Source organism: Geotrypetes seraphini, chromosome 12 (genome assembly GCF_902459505.1).
Source record: "Geotrypetes seraphini chromosome 12, aGeoSer1.1, whole genome shotgun sequence".
NCBI lineage: Eukaryota > Metazoa > Chordata > Amphibia > Gymnophiona > Dermophiidae > Geotrypetes > Geotrypetes seraphini.
Genome location: NC_047095.1, coordinates 36,491,001 through 36,511,512, shown reverse-complemented (window position 1 = coordinate 36,511,512; position 20,512 = coordinate 36,491,001). Strand labels below are relative to the sequence as shown.

At 43.6% G+C, this 20,512-nt stretch overlaps 1 protein-coding gene across 1 annotated transcript in view; it reads right to left on the bottom strand.

Annotated features, from left to right (window-relative positions):
- Positions 1-20,512, bottom strand: part of LOC117346769 (vitellogenin-1-like) — a 138,571-nt gene that overhangs the window by 34,017 nt on the left and 84,042 nt on the right. Inside the window, exons 22-28 of the mRNA XM_033916849.1 lie at positions 20,196-20,362; positions 11,847-12,344; positions 11,708-11,764; positions 8,364-8,576; positions 6,073-6,215; positions 5,696-5,834; positions 1,461-1,596 (exon numbers count right to left, since the gene is read on the bottom strand). Coding sequence (XP_033772740.1) covers positions 1,461-1,596; positions 5,696-5,834; positions 6,073-6,215; positions 8,364-8,576; positions 11,708-11,764; positions 11,847-12,344; positions 20,196-20,362 — 1,353 coding nt within the window. The remainder of the gene's footprint in view (positions 1-1,460; positions 1,597-5,695; positions 5,835-6,072; positions 6,216-8,363; positions 8,577-11,707; positions 11,765-11,846; positions 12,345-20,195; positions 20,363-20,512) is intronic.

Here is a 20,512-nt window from a genome sequence, read left to right as displayed (position 1 = left end):
CTGAATGTCTATGAACCGTAACCCTGATATTCAAAAGATTGCAGCTGGGTAGGAAAGACTCCCCCAATTAAATCACATGGTTTTTTTTACTGCCAGCCATAGCAGGCTTTTTATGTTTGGATATTCAGGCCCATATGCTATAAAAGACTCCTATAGATAGGTGCCTAAATTGGTGCACCTAGCCAATTTAAGCATATAACTTAATGGTGTCAGGTCAAAAGCGCGCCGGGACAAAGGCACACCCAGACAATTGAGCGCAGTGCGTGTTGCCGTGCCGCTCTAAATTACTGTTTTTAGTGCTCCGACGGGGGGGCGTGGGGGGGAACCCCCCCATTTTACTTAATAGACATCGTGCCGTGTTGTGGGGGCGTTGTGGGGGGTGTGGGGGGTTGTAACCCCCCACATTTTACTGAAAACTTCACTTTTTCCCTGTTTTTAGGCTAGCATTAAATATCAAGATGCTTCTTATCTGGAGATATTCAGACTGGTACCCAGATAGGTAACTGGCTAAAGTTAGGATAGTCTTTTGTCCTCCTCTATGTTTCTATGTTTCTACTCTTTATATGGGTAGTTACCTGGTTAGCAGTCTGAATATTGCCACTATTGGAGTAACTCTGGACTCCGCCCAAGCTCTGCTCCCAGACCACCCCAGCACTGCGCAGATAGGGGCTAGGGGCTGATTCTATACACAGGCGACCTGATTGTAGGCGGTAGTAGGCATCCTACTACCGTCTGGCAGCCAATCGGAACGCACATTTTTAGAAAAACCTTTCTGAGCTTTGGAGGAGCCGGTGGCAGGAGGGAGTGGACATTCCTCCTGCCACTTGTGATGGGGGTGTCAGAGCTTTGGGGGGGGGGGGGAAATGGCAGCATGAAGGATTGGGCATCCTTCCTGCTATTCATGATGAGGGGATATCAGAGCTTCGGGGGACTGGCGGCAGGAGGGAGTAGGTGTCCCTCCTGCCAATTTCAGTGGTACGTGCTGGGGGGGCTTTTGCCACTGCTGGCTCAGCTGATCGCGGCAGGGGTATTTTCACCCCAATCAGCTGAGCCGGCAGGACTCTCTGGGGAGTCCTGCCTGCTCAGCTGATCAGCGATTCCCTTGCCACAATTAGCTGATGGCAAGGGATCCCTCGACAAAGATAGGCGGCTCAGCTGCCTATCTTTGTGATCAGGTTAAGGTGTGATTCTCTAACCAAGGGCGCTGTTGCTTCTTAGGTGGCCACCGAGACCGGCATTGTACAGAATCAGCCCCATAATATCAAAGCTTTCTGATTGGACATGTAGTGGCATTATTTTGATAATGCTGCTAAAAATCTGGGTGCTGGTAAATAGGACTTGCCTGAGCAGGACTCATTCCTATCCAGAAGAGTACTGCAGAATATTAGCACATATTTTTGCAGTACTGCAGTGGTAACCATCTAATATTTTTCTTGGACTAATACAGAAAACACATTTACCTTGGCCTGTTGTGGCAATTGCCATAGTCATTTCTTGAAGGTTGTTCCAGCTAGTATATTGCTGAACATTATTCATTGCATATTGTCCCAATGGTAAAGAAAATGGAAGGGGGATTGCTCGTTTGTAAAGAGTTACCTGTGAAAGATGGGAAATTAAATATATTATAAACTATTTTACCTCAATAACAAATAGGGCTAGCCCAGTATCTCAGTAGCAGTGCTGCACACTGCCATGTTGAGAACTTGGGCTCATCTGTCAGACCAGGACTCTAGTCTGCTCCTCAGGCCATACGGGTTTTGTGGGAAAGGACATCCCTGTAAGTAAAAAAAAATAGTAGCACTTACTTGATAGTTTTTGGGCCTTTAGTGACAGGCTTCAAGGCCTACTCCCTCTCCCTTTAAAAACAGACCCAATATTCAAAGCAATTTAACTGGACAGGAGAGGACAGTGATCCAGGGATGGAGTCTGGGCCAATCCAAGAGTTATTTGAGCACCACTACTATTCACTGCCAGTGTTCACATTGCAGCCCTAATTTTGCCTGGATAGCTATGCAGGTGTGACAATGAATATTGGCCGTACCCACATAGAAACCAGGTATCTTCTCACGTGGATAGTCGATGCTGGTGCCTAGACATGGCCCAACTTTGAATATTAGGGACTAATTTGGCCAGTGCTGGTGAGTGTTTGAGACCCTTATTATTATTTGTAATTTCTATGTACTGGGGAGAATATCTGTCTGGAAGGCTATAAATCATAACATATTCAAAATATTAAGCAACAAAATGAGGTGGGGGAGAGTTATCATGCTGCCGTGGAGGGCCATTCTCAATAGTGCATCCTGAGAAGAATGTCCAATATTCAAATTCTGAAAATGAACATTTTCAAAACCGCTAAATGTCCAATTTTTTATTTTTATTTTGAATCACCTACTTAGATGTCTTGGCCATTAGGACATCCAACCTTAGGATGACTAAATTTTTTTGGCATTTTCAACTACAAAAACACCCAAGTTCAAAACGTCCAATTCCAGACCATTTGGTTGTGGGAGGGGTCAGCATTATAATGGACTGGCCACATAGACAACCCAACAGAGCAGTGGGGCACCTTAGAGGGCACTGCTGTGAACGTCTTAAAAGGTGCCAGAAGTACATCTCACTATAACCCCCTTATAATAATGTATGGTGAGCCCTCTAAAACTCCCTCAAAACCTACTATATTCACCTGTCTACCACCCCAATAGCCCTTATGATTGCAGGTGGCACTTATATAGCAGTATAGTAGGTTTTTGGTGGGCTCACACTTTCCACCTTACATGTGGCTTATTGACCTGGGTCCTTCTCTCTGTGGCTCACTAGCCCACCAGGCTACTTAAGACACCTTTGTGATTCTTTACTAGTATTTCCCATACCAGGTGCTGCTGTTATAGATTTTTTTGGGGTGGAGGGTGGGAGGGGGGTCTGTGACCTCTGGGGGAGTGTTGGGAGGTCATTACTTAATCCCTCCAGTGGTTACCTTGTCAGTTTGGGTACCTTATTGGCACTTAGATGCTTTTAAAACAGGTCTAGCTCCGGACATCTAAGTTCCATTTGGGATGTCTTGGGAAACGTTCGATTATTACCACAAGAGGTACAAGTCTCAGCACTCCTAAAGCTTGCCCAGAACATGCCTCCAACATGCTCCCTTGAGTTTTGGATGCACAGCAGCTAGAATGACTAGCAAGATGTCCAGAAAGATGGTTTTGAAAATCAGCACTTGGACTTCCTGTTTTTTTTGCTGTTTTTTGGACTTTTTTATTTTTTGAAAATGAGCCCCTATGGGCCTTAAGTTATGTTATTCGCCCCTTAACATGACTTAAAGGGCTTTAAAACAACTTGTCTTGTTCTACCATGATGATATTTAGGTCACCATGAGTTACATAGTAATGAGATGCAAAACATTCAAATGCACATATAGCAAGCAGCTCATTACTATGTAAAAAATGTAACTTCATTTGCAGTGTGCGTTATATGCATAAAATCATGGTAAAATAGCCCTAGCCAACAGCTGGGGTTATTTTTCCATGTTGAGAGCATTGGGCCTCAAAAACACAGCCGAAGTGTTCCTACGTTAATTGCATCAGATAGCTTGCACAGCAATGGTTGCAGCAGCATAGGACCTTCATAAAATTATATGTAAAAAAGGTAAAAATGTGCCGCATTGAATCTAAGCCTAGTGGATAGGAAAATCCTGCATTAGAATGTTCTAAGCCCAGAATCTAATGCATTTAAGTAAAAGGTCCCATGGGAAGGGCTCTAGGTATCTGGCCAGTCAGAGTTTTAAGCCCCTCCCAGTGCACCAGAAAGGGTAGGCCTGCCATTTTCCAATGGCGGGCCTGCCGGCTGGAGGGTGTATACCTCCCTCCAGCTGGATGTTCTGTTTACAAGGTACGGGGGAGTTGGGGGGGTCTCCCTTTAGGGGGATCACTGGGTGAGTGGAGGGGTGGTTGCTGGGTGGGTGAAGGGTCAGTCGGTCGCCAGTGGTATTCTAGCAGGAGGGAGTGGGCATCCCTCCTGCCTATCGCGGTTGGGTTGAGAGGTGTTTCGGGAGAAGGTTATTTTTTTTGGGGGGGTGTTCTGGCAGGATGGAGTGGGCATCCTTCCTGCCTATCATGGTTGGGTAGGGGATGTTTTGGTGGGGTTCCAGCAAGGGGAATTGGGTACTCTTCCTGCCAGGGGATGCTTTGGTGGAGGTAGTGGCAAAAGGGAGTGGGCATCCTTCCTGCCGCTTGACTTTGCGTGGGGTGGTTTTGGGGGTTACTTTGCTGCAATCTGCTCAGTAGCAACACAATTCTCTAACCGGCGCCTGTGACATATATGCCAGTTAGAGAGTTGGGGTGGTTAGGCAGGATTAGATGGGGTTAGGTGTCCGTGCGATTCTCAAAAGTCGCTTAAGTGGCTACTGAGACCGGGCGTCCTATACAGAATCAGGCCCAAATAACGTAACTTGTGATCAACCTTGCTACTGCATTACTCATCCTCTCTGGCAGTATTAGGTCACTAACCCATGGCTCAATACTCTTGGGGAGGGCTCTTAAAGGGGCCAGAGCTCTGTTAACTATATTGCTCTTATAATGAAAAAATACAAACCCCCTCTCAAAAAAATATCTAAAATATCTGAATACAAATTCCCATAAACATCATGGGAAACAATTTAAAAAAAAGGGATATCTTGGCCTAAAATACCCAATCCATGCCCAAACTCCTTCCCAAATCTGTACCTAACTGCGCCTTGGTGTAGATGCCTACTTTAAAGTGGCAGGCACCTACCAAGTTAGGCGCCTACCAGCCAATTAATTTTTTTAATTGTTTTTTATGTAATGGCACATTCAATTATCAGCACCAATTAAGGCAATTAAAAAAAAAAAAAATTAAGTTAGGCATGCCAATCTAGGTGCCCAACTGTTGCTATCTTTTATAGAATCAGGGCCTCAGTGCGCTTAACTTGGGTGCCAGCTTTTGTACCAAATTTCAGCTTCTGTAAGTCTGGTGCCTACAGTTAGGCCAGGGAATCTGTGCTAGCGCTATTCTATAAAGGGCATGTGTCCTTTATAGAACAGTGCTTTGTGCTAAATTTTGAGGGCCATTACGACAATTCCCCCCTTAGCGCTCAAATTCCGTAGTGCCTGCACCTAAGAACTCTCATTTAGGTGTGGAAATGGAAGTATTCTATAACTCTGCACCTTAATCCTGGGAATGTCCATGATGTGTCAATATCCCGCCCTTGCTCGTGCTCCCTTTGGAGGTGAGCGGTAGGGAAGTTAGATGCTCAGATTACAGAATAGGGCATAAATTGCACATTCAAATGATAATTTGTACCAATTAAATATGCTTGTTAACACCATTTAATGGCACTTATCTCCAATTAAGTGCCAATGTATTGCTAATTAGCTAATTATATGTAATATGTGCGTAACGGACCTTATTCTATAATTAACCTGCCATGTTCAGAATTTGGGGGCTAGCGCCACCATTTGTGTGCCTTTTGAAAGCCTTTTAAAATCCATCCTAAGGAAAAATATTTGAATAAATCTTCAAGGGCCAAATATTCCCCCAGAGATAGAGTCTTCAAGAAACTCCATAACACATACAATTCTAAATACATAAAAAATAATAGCTGGACTCATTCAAAAACCTATTTTATACTTAGAAGTGCTAAAACAGGTCTAGAAAATCATATAGTTTCATGAGAACTTACCGCTGGTACTTTAACAACTACATCGATTGTTTCTGAAGATGTAGCAGCTGCCCTTATTACAAGTTGTTGAGATGGATTTTTCTTGTATATTTCAGAAAACCCCCAAATGAAACCTATTCCAGGAGCAGATGCCATAGCCCTACGGGGAAAGAAAATAGAAGATCAGTTGAACTGTACTCTTAGGCCCTCTTATACAAAGATGCGCAAAGTGTTTTCACGCTAAACCAGTGCTAACCGCTAATGCATCCATAGGATAACATGCACACGTTAGCATTTAACACGTGTTTAGCATGCGCTAAAAAGCTTAGCACACCTTTGCAAAAGAGGGGGGTAAGCTTAGTAACACCATCGTAGTACGGGTCTTGCTCTGCAATTACCGGCGAGCTAAAGCCCTCATTGAGGATGGAGTCTCTCCCCAGACCATCTTGAGCTGAATGGCTGGATTCCCTGCAATATGGCCCGTGGAAGCCTGTGCTTCAATTTTGTGGTCCTTGCATTCCTGACCCCATCTGAACACGATCTGCAAACAGAAGGGAAAAAGTTTTGAGATAGAAAACTTTGACAATAGAACTGGGTATTGCACACAATGTATCTGAAAGAGAAGTGCACAAAGAAGGAATGGTTTTATATTTTTCCAAGTAGGCCTTCTCAGAGGATTGCTTGGGAGAGCAGGGGTAGAGGTGTCCAGTTTTGGAGGCCTCATTACCACAAGGTTGTGAAGAGAATGGAGTCGATCCAAAGAATGGCCACTAGGATGGTTTCAGGATTTAAAGACGCCTAACCAGACTGCACTTCTATTCTCTCGAGGACCGCAGAGAAAGGGGGACATCATAGAAACATTCAAATACATCACGGGTCGCATTGAAGTGGAGGAAGAAATCTTTTTTCTGAAGGGTCCCACATCGACATGAGGTTCATCCGTTAAAACTTAAGGGGGGAAGATTCCATGGCGACACCAGGAAATACTTCTTCACCGAACGGGTGATCGATCGATGGAATAGTCTTCCTCGCCAGGTGGTCGAGGCCAGTAGCGTGCTTGACTTCAAGCGTCGATGGGACCAACAGTTGGGGGTACTTCAGGTGGGGGGGGGGTTGTCTTGAGTAGACTTGTGGGAGGGAGGGTTATTGTGTGGGCAGACTTGTTGGGCCGCTGGCCCTTTTCTGCTGTCAAACTCTATGTTTCTTATATAGATAAGTAGAGCAAAGGTGAGAGGCGCCCCTCCCTCACCCTCTTCTCCAGCCCCCACTCCATTCGCTCTTTCCCCCGTTTCCTCCTGCCACACGTACGTGCGCTCTTTCCCTACCCCCGTACCTCCTTAACGTTCCCGGCACGAGCAGCAACCCTGACCTGCTGCTCATTTAGAATTTTGGTGCAGTCTGTTATACTTAGGGCCTCTTTTATGAGGCCGTTTAGCGCAGGCCACTGCGGTAACGGCCCCGAAGCCTGTAGAGATTTAAAGGGCTTTGGGGCTGTTTCTGTGTGGCTTTGTAAACAAGGGGGTTAGTCAGCTTAATTACTGTAATATTGCATATTTGGCAAAATCTCAGAGGAGTATGCAATGACTGCGCATGGTTCAAAATGCGGCGGTCATATTGATTTTTGGATTGAAGAAATATGACCATATAACACCTTCCTATCGGAAATTACATTGGTTGCCAGCAGAGGGCGCGGGTGAAGTTCAAGTTTTTTTTTTTTTGTTGTTGTTTTAAGGCTTTGTTTGGTTTAACTCATAAATATTTAATCAAGGAGAAATTCGCATTTGACCTTTGTCTTTCCGCCTGTTAGAGGTTGTAAATTTAAAAAATACTATCAATCTTTTGTCATACCAAGCGGCATTATGGGGCAAGTACCTGGAACATCTGATCATGCTTTCTAATTCCTTTGTGGAATATAGGAAACATCTAAAGACATATTTGTTCTTGAAATATCAGGGTAATTAGTTCGGACGGATATTGTAAGCTTTGTAAACCATTCTGATCTCTGCAGTCTTATTCTACTAATCAGTTGGTTATCTAACTTTCTTCTCTTAATTGTATTTTTAAAATTTTTGTAAACTGCATAGAACTTTACGGTCCTGCGGTATATAAATTAACTATTATTATTATTATTACTAGTCTTTAAGCCCGTTACATTAACGGGTGCTAGAATAGATGTATGTGTCTGTCTGTCTTTCTTTCTTTCTTTCTCTCTCTCTCTCTCCTTGGCTGCTTTCTGTCTGTCTGTCTTTCTCTCTTTCCTCGGCTGTCCACCACCACCCCTTGCCTGATCCCCCTGTCCAGCAGCAGCTCTTTTCCCTTCCTTTTACCTCCTCCGTGTCCAGCAGCACCTCTTCCCTGCTCTCCCTGTCCAGCAGCAGCCCTTCTCCCTTCGTTTTACCTCCCCCCTATCCACACTACAATGCTTCACAAACTAATTGATTAGCGCTGTCACGCCTACTCTCTACTCCCAAACTCAATCCCTTCGAGAACACTAGGAATTTTTTTTAGCATGTGGTGTGCACACACAGAGAAACAAATTTACCATGGGATGCCAGCGCACATCCTGTGATAAGCCTTTGCATACCATAGTTTAGTAAATGAACTCTATCAATACAGTGCCAACCATTCAATATTTTGGGGAAGATAATTCCTTAGTTTTGCAACTAATTGATTTTTTTTTTTAATTTACCATTGTTCTGCAATTTCTTGTTACAGTACATTCTGTGCAAGCTTTCCAAGGATTCTTTGCATCGAGAGGAACTACAACCAGCTGCATTTGGGACTTGGCTGCTTTTGAATCAAGATATGCTGTAACTTGGTAGCCACTTTCTTTGCCATCACTCCTTATTGCTCTGGTTACAAAGGTAAAGCCAGATGGCATTGCATCTCCAAGGAATAAAGACTAATAACGACAAAAGAAAATAAAAATGTAGCATAGCATAGGTACAAGAAAGCAGAAGTTACTGTATGTAAGCAAAGTTTGCAATTGTGACCTTCAAGGCATAGAAAGGGGCCATTTTTACTAAAGGACATTATGGTCCTGATACCTACATTTAGGCGCCTAGATTGGTGTGCCCACCCGATCTAGGCACCTTAATTTTTTTAATGGGCTTGCTTGGCGCTAATAATTGAAAGCATCATTAAAAAACAATTACAAAAATGACCCCCCCTTTACAAAACCGTAGCGTGGGGTAATTTTATAATTGTGCATTATGTAAATGACCGATGATGAGACATGGGGCTCCTTTTACTAAGCTGCGGTAGCGTTTTTAGCGCGCGGTGCAGATTAGCATGCGCTAACCCCCGCACTACATGGAAAAACTAACGCCAGCTCAATGGAGGTGTTAGCATCTAGTGGGCGCGGCATTGTAGTGAGTGCTAAAACCGCTAGCACCGCTTAGTAAAAGGAGCCCATGGTGTGCTGCTGGTCTCCCTAAATGAAACACAAGTATCTTATGTTGGCTGCCACCATTGACTGGTCCAAAATTGTTTTCTTTTTTTTTTATATATAATTCTTTATTCATTTTCAAACTTACAATAAGTGTGACATATGTTCAAACAAATTAACAATAAATACATCACTTAATAATCATCATTGGTACAAAACATAAACTCTTATCACCCTCCCTTCCTACCCTTTCCTACCATATAATCAAATATCTTATAGAATATGTAATAGTAAAATAACCCCCCCTCCCCCCCTCACTATTGAACTTGTAAATTTAAGGGAAACAATTTAATCTAAACAGTACTATATTTTGTTAATGGCTCCCACACATCTTGAAATTTCCTGAAACATCCCCAAAATTGTTTTCTAAAGGGTGATGCACTATGTGAATATAACTTATAAGACATAAATATTTCTTATATAGTTGTGACTGAAGATATCATTGGTGAATTTTTGAAAATTTGAAAGCGCTGGGCAGCAGCTTTTCCTAAGGATTAGTTCTGACAGGGCTGGTCACAGGTGGCTAAATGGTCTATTAGCTCTGAATCTTTTTCTCTCTTCTTTCAGTCTGTACTCTTTATCCTTTGTCCTTTCTTTCATATTATTCTTCTTTGCTTTGTTTTATAACCTAAAATTATTTTAAACTGACTTTGATTTGTATTCCATTGAAAGGCAGTATGGCAGATCACAAAGAGGTCATTTTACTAAGCTGCAGTATGCAGCAAAGCATGCTTACTTTAGCTTAAAATGGCAAGTACAAACTGCATGCTAACATTTTTAAAAATCTTTTCACAAAGGGTGTGTGTCTGGGTGTGGGCATGCTTGTGCTAATCAGTTCGAACAGCTGCATTGCCGAATGCTAATTAGCACTGTGTGATTGGCATGTAAGCTCTTCAAAATAGGTTGTGCTAAGGCAGTGGTCTCAAACTCCAACCCTTTGCAGGGCCTCATTTTAGATTTGTTGGTATTTGGAGGGCCTCAGAAAAAATAGTTAATGTCTTATTAAAAAAATAACAATTTTGCATGAGGTAAAACTATTTATAGTTTATAAATCTTTCCTTTTGGCTAAGTCTTAATAATAATATTGTAATTTATAGCTAAAGAGACATATGATCAAGAAACTGTTTTATTATACTTTTGTGATTATGAAAAACATACCGAGGGCCTCAAAATAGTACCTGGAGGGCCGCATGTGGCCCCCGGGCCACATGTTTGAGACCACTATGCTAAGGGCTTGTGTGCTAATCTTTTTTAACGGCCACATGCTAATGAAAAAATGAATGTATCATCGAACGTTTGGGGACTAGTAAGTCCTTTAATGATATATGGAGTCCATTGACTATTTTTTATTGCATTACAATAAGAGACATGTTTCTTTCTTGCACATCCAGGGAGGGTGGGTGGAGGGAGGGAAATGTATTTTTGAAGAGTTAAATTATTTAATTATATTAACTGTAATCACATCATATGTATTATTATATTAAGAATTAAGATGAGGATGGGAGAAAATGATTGTTTAATGTAATAATTGTACAGTGTATTTTGTGAAGAATTTCTGAATTATCATTTGTATTTCACTATCAAAGTTTGAAAATTAATAAAGATTTAAAAAAAAAAAAAAGTTGAAAATTTGGCCATTTTATTGCTGCAGTAAAAATAGCTTTAGCACAGGCACACTTTGTATTGTAATTTAGGCCCCCTTTTACTAAGGTGCGCTAAATATACAAGTGCGCTAAACGCTAATGTGTCATTATAAGTCTATGGACACGTTAGCGTTTAGCGCGCGCTAAAACGCATAGCGCACCTTAGCAAAAGGGGGCCTTAGTAAAAGGGCCTCTTAATAACTATAAACATAGTGTGGTGAATCTCTTAAGAACCAAGAACATATAACCATATTTAAACAGCAGGGAACATCTATTTCAAGAAGAAATTAAAGAAGCCAATAAGCAAAATATATGCATATATATATTAATAAAATAAAAAATACAATAAAATAACAAAAAATAAATTAATATTCTAGTCAGATTGTGAATGAAGCTAAATGGTATTTTGAGGATTCTGGTTATTACTGTTTTGGGGGCTCTTTTATTAAACTCTGTTTAGTGTTTTATGTTAGTTTAAGCATCCTCATGATCAAGCATTGTCCTTTTGTAAAATTTTTATGCAGGGGGTGTCTAGGGCAGGGAATGAACATGGATGGGCTAATCAACACTCCCATCAAGATTAATTATGTGTTAACTGATTAGCGCATCTGTAATGTGGAAGCCATTATTGCCTCTTAAACAGAAAGTGGCACGTGCTCCTGTGGTAATTTTTCTTGTAAGGGTATGTGCTATGGCTAATGTTAGTGCATGGCCAATAATGAAACAAAGAGAAAAAAAACACTCTTTAACAACCATGCTAGAAATGAGCTTAACGTGTAGAAAATGGCCACATAAGGGTATTTCTTAGCAAAGCTTAGTAAAAAGACCACTTAATTTTTCAGGCTAGAATAATTCATAATTTAGCTACTGTATTTTCCACTTGCATATCCAGAAAGAAATATTTGTATTGGTATATGTAGATATAGTTCGCTTTAGACATACCACATGGGTGAGAGTTGGCTTGAACCAAAGCTGATGCATTTCTGGAACGTGCATTCCCTGCAGAATTCAAAAGAAAAGTATGAAAGAAGAATCAGCACATAGCCAGTAAAGATTACATCTCCCAAAAGCTGCTATTTACCCTCTCCTCGGATGAATCGCTAGAGCTGCTGCTGCTGATATTCTTGGATGGGTATTTGGGATGCTTTGCTTTCTTTGCTCTTTTAGAACTGCTGCTGCTAGGCTGGCTATTATAACCGCGAATTCTGATATTGGGCCTTTTGGTGGTCGCTTGGCCGCTGCTGCAGCGGTCGCTGCTCTCACTGCTGCTGCTTTGGCTTTCACTACTGCTTGTGTCGCTGTTGCTAGAACTGCTGCTGCTTATTTGTGAATACACAGTTTTCTTCTTGACTTCAGCACTGCTTTGGTGGCCCTTCTGTGGCAGTTCTTGTTGGTGCTTCTTACGTTGCCTATCTTTTGAACTGTCCTTAGTAGACTGTTGTTGCCTTCTGAGACTTACAGTTTCTGTTGACTGTGTATATGTTCCATCAAGTTCGTCACTTGAAATTCTAGCAAACAGTCCATTGGTACTGGAATTAGATGATGAGTTTGAAGCATCTGTAGAATTATCTACATTTTCCTGATGAAAGACAATGTATAGAGCAGTATTAGCACATATACTGCTATTTTTGCTGAAACATAATAAAAATACTATAGAAACAGGAATAGTCCAGTGGTTTGAACAACAGATTGAAAATGAGGGAACTGAGAATTCACATCAAATTTCTCCCATTGATGCTCCTTGTGAACTTGGACAGGAATTATTAGGAAAGGGATGGTAGAATAAGACCAAAAATATTATTATGCCTCTATACTGTATAGTTCCATGGTGCGACCTCACCTTGAATATTACATTCAATTCCAGATGTCGTCTTTCAAAAAAAGGTATATTGGAATTAGAAAAGGTTCAAAGAAGAGCAACCAAAATAATAAGAGATGGTGTTCCTCTCATATGAGGAAAGGCTAAAGAGGTTAGGGTTCTTCAGTTTGGAAAAGAGACAGCTAAGGGGGGTGTTCCCTCTAAGCTGAGCAGGTGTCCTCCAGCTGCATTGCTACCACTAGGGGGTGGAATATTTTCAGTCGCTAAGGACAGGTATGTTCCCTGGAGTCCTGCAGAACTTGCCTGTCCCTCACAATTGAAAAATGTGACAGTAAAACAGCACCCTCTATTGGTGAGACTGTGGGTGGAGGACTCCTGCTCAGCTTAGAGGGAACGTAAAAGTGAATCTATATTTCACTTTTTCAAAAACGACAAAGACTAGGGGACACTCAATGAAGTTCCATTGAACTACCTGAAACACTGGTGCCTTTGGCAGTGTACTTTTGTGTCCCTGTTGTCCCAAAGTCAGAGATAGCAGGGAAACTTGATAAAACCACCTTGGAGACCCATTAAAAATGTCTCCAATGACAAATCTTTTTTTACTGCAGCGGCAAATGTGGTGCACCTGTGGTATTGTTCGCTGCACAGCAATACCGTACCACACCTTAGTAAAAGGGCTCCTAAGTTTATTCAGCTTGTAATCATTCTGGAATGTTCTGCACAATGGCGTATTAAGGTGGGGGTGGTCTGCCCTGGGTGCCATTTTGGTGGGGGCACCGACATTCGTCCTCCTTTCCACCCCCAGCTACTTCCCCACTCCCCCACTACCATGCACAGGCCCCTTTCCTCGTACCCTTTTAACGTTCATGGCACGAGCAGCAACCCCAACCTGCTGCTCGCACCAGCATCGGCTCTTCTTCTGACATCACTTCCTGGACCTATGCCTAGGAAGTGACATCTGAAGAAGAGCCAACGCTGGTGCGAACAGCAGGTTGAGGTTGCAGCTCGCGTTGTAGCAGTTAAAGAGATATGGGGGAAGGGAAGGAGTGCATGCATGTGGCAGGAGGGGGTGGGGAATGAGCAGATGAGGGTGGGGGAGGGGTGCCACCCCCCTGGCGACTCCCACCCTCACTATGCCTCTGGTTCTGCACAAAAGGTAAATTTCAAAAAATCAATGTCCTGGTCATAAAAAGCAAAGTTTAAGGGGAATGATAGCCATTTTCTATACTTTTGTGGCATAGGCAATTAAGAAAGAACACTGATTAACCAAGAACAAAAAACAAAAAATTATTACATACTGTATGGTATATTCTATAAATGTGCCCAACTCAGTGCTCTTTATAGAATAGAACTTAGCGCTCATTCTTTTTCAATGCCAATTCTTCAGTGCCATATACAGAATCTAGCCCTAAATGGGTATCTGCCACTGAGTATCTGGGCCCCTTCAGTACGAATTAACTTGGTAGAATCCTCTCCTGCCCAATTAAATTTTAAAATATTGGGCCCTTGAGTTATACTTAATGTGACCACCATCCGTTTGTAGATCCTCTGTCCCTTTGTCCCCACGCAAAGCTTTGGGATGCCGAAATGTCCTGTTTTCAGAGACAGCGTCCCGAAGCTGTGCGTGGGGACAACGTGACGGGTGATCACGGAGAATGGGCTCTCTCCCTGCTTCCCTGCTTGCTGCCACAACTACAGGAAAGGAAGGTCCATGCGCCAGCCCACAAGCCCTTCTCCCCAACGTCAATTCTGATGTTGGAGAGGAAGTTCAAGGCCAGCCAGTCGCTGCCTAGCTGGCCCGGAACTTCCTCTCTGACATCAGAATTGATGTCAGGGAGATGGCTTGTGGGCCAGCGCCTGGACCTTCCTTTCCTGCAGTTGCAGCGGCGGGCGGGAAGCAGCAGCGGCGGACCGGGAGGGTGAGAAGAATCAGCGGTAGGCCAGGCTTAGGCGCTGGAGGGAGGGAGGCAGTAGACAGGCAGGCTGGCTTTGGTGTGGCAGGGAAGGAGGGAAGCAGGCAGGCAGGCTTCAGGGGAGGGGTGGGACAAAGGCTGGAAGACAGTGAGGGGGACATAGAAAGGAGGGAGGAAGGAAGGAGAGAGAGAGGCAGAGAAATAATAATAATAATAACAATTTATATACCGCAGGACCGTGAAGTTCTATGCGGTTTACAATGATTAGAAATGTTACAGATTGAATGGAATAAACAAAGTACAGACTTAGTGATTGATAGTTCTAGCGATCGTTTGTTGAGGACTAAGATTGTATAGGTTGGTTTCCTAAGTATTTCAGGAACAGATGTGTTTTTAGGCATTTCCTGAATTCCCTATAGGTAGTAGGCACGAGTAATTGTTCTAGGTCTTTACCCCATAGTGCTGCTTGATGTGAGAAAAGATGTTGGTGATGACTTTTAAATTTACAACCTCTAACCAGTGCAGAAACAAAGTTCGGGTGTGAGCTTCGCTTGTGTCTGTTGTTTGTGAAAGAGAAAAGGTATATTTAGGGGCTAAGCCATAAAGTACCTTGAAGCAAAAACAACCAAAATTGAATTTCACACGTGCCTCCATCGGCAGCCAGTGTAGAAGTCGATAGGGAGGTGTTACGTGATCAAACTTCTTCAGTCCACAAAGTAGTCTAACCGCTGCATTTTATACTAGTTGCAATCGCCGCATATTCTTCTGGGGGAGTGCCAAGTAGGCGATGTTACAATAATCGAGTTGACTCAGTATAAGGGATTGTACCAGAATTCAAAATGTTGAGACATCGAAGTAAGCTCTGATGGACCGAAGCTTCCAGAGGGTGAGAAAGATTTTTCTAATCAAGGAATCTACCTGGTCTTTCATGGTCAGGCTCTGGTCCAGTGCTACTCCCAATATCTTCATAGTGGGTTGAATGGGATAACTAAGGTTATTGATGTACATTGGTGCTTTAGTGTCCGTATCGCTCCCTGTTCGGCTCCTCGTCGTGGTGCCCGGGAGTACGGTCGCTCCTCTCACCCTCACATCATATCTCTCTGCTCCACTACTGCGTCTGGGTGGGGAGCAATGCTGTTGTGGGCGGCGGCAGCGTTCAGGTGGAGAGCGGCACTGCTGTAGGCCTCTTGCGGTGGTTTCCGCAGCGTCCTGGTCTTGGCTCTCTGCCGCACCCTTGCCTCAGTTCTATGCCGCGGGGTGCGGCTCTCTACTGCGGCGCTCAAACTTTCTCTGCCACGGCGCATGGACCTTGTGGGCAGAAAGTTGGGTGGTTGTCAGGCAGGCTGATGTCAGGTGGAGAGCGACACTGGTGGTTTCCACGGCGTCTTGGCCTTGGCTCTCTGCCACTCCCCTGTTTCGGTTCTTTGCCGCGGCGTGCGGTTCTCCGCCGCAGCGCTTGAACATTCTCTGTCACGGTGCGATGGGTAGAAGTCGGGTGGATGTCGGCAGATAAGCATGAAGGAAAAGAAATGATTAAAAGCGTTTAAAGGCGATTGCTTAAATGAAATTAAAATATAAACAAGTAGCGCGACTTGTTCATGCTTCTATCCTCGACGCCATCTTGTTGAGGGGCGTGTGTGTGTAAGCAGAAGAAAGACTAGAGAGAGAAAGGCCTGGACCAAAGGGGAAAGACAAGAGGCACATACAGGACTAGGTAAGGTGCAGAGAGAATGGGAAAGATCCTGAGGAAGAACAGAGAGATGGAAAATCATAATAGAGGAGGGAGAAAGAGGGAGACCTGGAACAAAGGTGGTGGTGATCTGGGGAGGGTAACAGAGGGAAAAGAGAGAGAGAGACTTGGACCCAAAGGGGATGGGGCTGGATTGTGAAAGAAACTTTGGATGCGAAAGAAAGAAAGATTGGATGAACAGTCAGAAGGAAGTGCAACCAGAGACTTATGAAATCACCAGACAACAAATGTAGGAAAAATGATTTTGTTTTCAATTTAGTGATCAAAATGTGTCAGTTTTGAGAATTTATATCTGCTGTCTATATTTTGCATTATATTTGTCTATTTTTCTATAGTTACTGAGGTAACATTGCATATTTAAAGTCATCTACCTTGACATCTTTGAAAACCCCCCAGAACTCATAAATGATAATTAACATTTTCTCTGCGTACAGTGTGCTTTGTGGTTTAAAAAAAAAAAATTTTATGGTTACCATTAAGAATTAATAAGATATTGTGTGTACATGAAAAATGAATGGAAGAAATTGGGGTTGGGGCTGGGGCAGGGCTAGGGTGGGATTGAGGGCGGGACTAAAAATTAATAGATGTCCCGTTTTGATGAAAAAATAAATGGTCACGTTAGTTGTACTGTTTCTAATGAATAATTCTTTTTTTCTTTCATGTGCATAATATAGTTTTATATTATGCAGTCTGATACTATTTGCAATAGACATTATAATTTTTATTTTCATGATATATGGTTGAGTCACATTATTATGACCACCGCCTACCTCTGACATCAGGGATACACAGCCAGTGAACGAATGCGTGTGTCGTGTGAAGACTTCGTGGGTATATAAGGTGGGATGTTAACAAGTTGCCAATATAGCAACTGTGGCTGTCATGGGGGAGAAAAAGTGCAAATTATTAGACATTGAAAAAGGTATGATCAATGGCTACTGGGCCAAGAGCGGCAGCATTTTGGAAAGAACAGAGTTTGTGAACTGTTCTTGGGCTGCTGTGGTTAAAGTGTACTATGAGTGGACAAATGGAACCTTTTTGACGACCTGACATGATAACTGTGGGGCAAAAGCCATCAATGTGATAGGTGAATGTCAGCAATGGAGCAATTCACCATCCAAACGAACCAGGGGGCTTCCAAATGTGTGTCCACAATGACCGTGCAGCGAACCCTGTTGCAAATGGGGCTCTGGAGCAGGTGGCTGATGGCTACCCTCATTCTCACGAGGGTTCATCACAAACAATGGTTGCAATTTGCACAGGAGTGCCGACATTGGACTTGCACTGACTGGCAGACGGTTGCCTTCTCTGATGAGTCATGTTTTGAGCTCTATCAAACAGATGGACATTGCAATGTCAGGCGTGAAACCACCGAGAACAAACACACAGCAACATTAGTGCTGCCCGATTCACAATTCGAATCGATTCACAGATTCGAATCAGGTGAATCGATTCAATTTCCCCAAAAATTGGCCTCCCGATTCAATGATTGACCCTTCCCCTGTACCTTCCAAAAGCAGGAGCTACAGCGCTGCTTCTTGCTGGCCACCCGCTGCCACTCCTGCTTGAGGGGGAAGAGTCAGTCAGAAAGGCCTCCCCCACTCTTACCTCCTTAAGGCAGCTTACAGGCTCGTTGGTGTTAAAGCGATCCCTGCAGCTGCCCGTCGTCCTCAGCGGCACGTTCTCTCTGCTACGTCCTGCCCCTGCTCTGACATCAGGGACAGGATCGCGGCAGAGAGAATGTGCTGCTGAGGACGACGGGCAGCTGCAGGGATCGCTATAACACCAACGAACCTGCAAGCTGCCTTGTTAAAAGTAAGAGCGGGGAAGCTGGGGGAGGATACAGGCATGCGGGGGGAGCATGCGTTCGTGGCGGGGAGCAAGCTGAAGAGTGCCTTCACATCAGGAGGGCAGGACATTGTGGGGGGGGGGGAGAGCAGTCCGAAGAGTGCCTTCACGGCAGAAGGGCAGGCAATTGCGGGGGGGGGGGGGGGCAGGTCTTCACGGCGGGGAGCGGGCCGAAGAGTGCCTTCACAGCAGGAGGGCAGGCCATTGTGGGGGGGGGGGGGCAGGTCTTCGCGGCGGGGAGCAGACTGAAGAGTGCCTTCAGGGCAGGGGGGCAGGCATGTGCAGAGGGAAGAGGAGGAAGAGTTCCTTCGTGGTGGGAAGGCAGGCCTGTGCAGAGGGAGGAGGCGGAAGGAGTAAGAGAGGGGAGGAGAGATGCCAGACCTGGGGTGAAGGGAAGAGAGTCCAAACAAAAAAGAGGGGGAGGAAAGCAAAGGAGAGGTGCTGGACTAAAGGAGAGAGGGAGAAGAAATGCAAGACCACAAGGGGAAGGGCACAAGAGAGACAGATACTGCTCCAAAGTAGTTGGGCAGGGTGCAGGATGGCAGGAGAGATAGTAGGAGAAAGCCTGTACCTGGGGAAGGGGATACAAGAGGTAAGGAAGAGAGAAAGAAGAAGCTGGATATGGGGAGAGATAAGATGCTGGACATGGAGGGAGCATAGGAACGGGGACAGTATTGGAGAGGAGAATAGGGACAGGGGCACAAAAGAGAGATGCTGGATGAAAGGGTAGTTGAGAAAAGGAGAGATGGTGGAGCTGGGGATGGTGGGGTCCATCGCGGTAGCTTTGGGGTAGGGGGGGGGATGGAGATGAAAAAAAAGAAGGATGCCAGACCTCTGGGGGAGGAAAGGGAAACAGAAGGGGAGCATAGAGATGGAAGATGGATGGTTAGCACGGAGAAAGAAGAAAGAAGGAGAGCCTGATCAGAAGACAACCAGACCAACATGGGACCAACATGATTTGAAAAATAACCAGACAAGAAAAGGTAGGAAAAATAATTTTATTTTCTGTTTTGTGATTACAATATGTCAGATTTGAAATGTGTATTCTTCCAGAGCTGGTGTTGGACCGCGAACGTGAGCTAGAATTTACCAGAGAGAGGAAAAGTATTTTTTGTTTGTTTATTATATTTACACCACAGGACCAGTGTGGGTAGGAGAGGGCAAAGGGGGTGAAGAGGCTATAAAATAAACCCACCAGGATGTTTGGAAAAAAACATCCAATTGGGCAGGAAAATCGAGTCAAATCGAATCGAATCGAAAAATCGATTCAATAGGCTGAATCGAATCGAATCAAAATTTTTTTTCCTGAATTGGGCAGCACTATTGAACATACACAAGCTGGTAGTGGCAGCCTTATGCTCTGGGTCCCTTCATACCTCTGGAAGGCACTCTCAACCAATATGGGCGTCTCTTCATCTTTGTTGATCACGTACACCCATACATGTTGATGGTCTTCCCTATAGCTGATGGGATCTTTTAACAGGACAATGTGATATGTCATACCACCAAGACTTCTAGCTACTTCCCTGACCTCTGAATTCCCCAGACCTTAACCCAATCGAGCACATTTGGGACCACCTCGATCGACCACGTACCCATCAACAAGTGTTGGACGCACTGTAGACTACATGGCTTCATATACCTCTAGCAACCCTCCAGCATCTTACCGAGTTACTGCCATGACATCTGGTTACCGCCTGTGCTAACAGAGGTGGTTATTATGGATATTAGCAGGTGGTCATAATTATGTGACTCAACCAAGTATATGATTAATATGGCTGTCATCTATATGTAGACAAGTGTTCAAGAAACTGTGTTTCATTTACAATGTTATTTTCATTTTTATTAACTTTTAAGGAACAGAGTAGAGATGGCTAAGAGGACAGCCCTATTTTGAATCTATTTCTGAAGACAGTCCTTTTTTATATTTACTGTTGAAGATAGTCCTCTTTTGGCCATCTCTTCTCTGTTCCTGTTGTCACTGGTTTTGCACAGATATGTCTTTTTCATTTACCTGTGGTTTGTTTTATTAATTTTTAAGAACTGTGCAAGCATATTTGCAAATATCTCCTTGAATTTAAATACTGTAGTTTAATATACCTCTGACTTATTTTCATCATTAAGGATTTTCTTCAGTTTTTTGAGGGTTATTTCTTGCTGGTAAACCTCTAGATTTTCAGTTCTGACTAAATGTATCATTCTTGTGGTAGCTTCAGAACCCCACTGGAATTCTATTTGAATTTTTTCAAGTGATGTTTCTCCATAATCTAATAGAGGAAAATTGGAAATGGATTAGTGTATGAGCCCTTACCACTTACAAAATGGGTGTCAGTAATTCCCAGAATCTATAAACAGAGCCTAAAGTTAGGCACTTAGATCGGCCTAACTTAATTTTTTTAATTGGCGCAATCAGCACT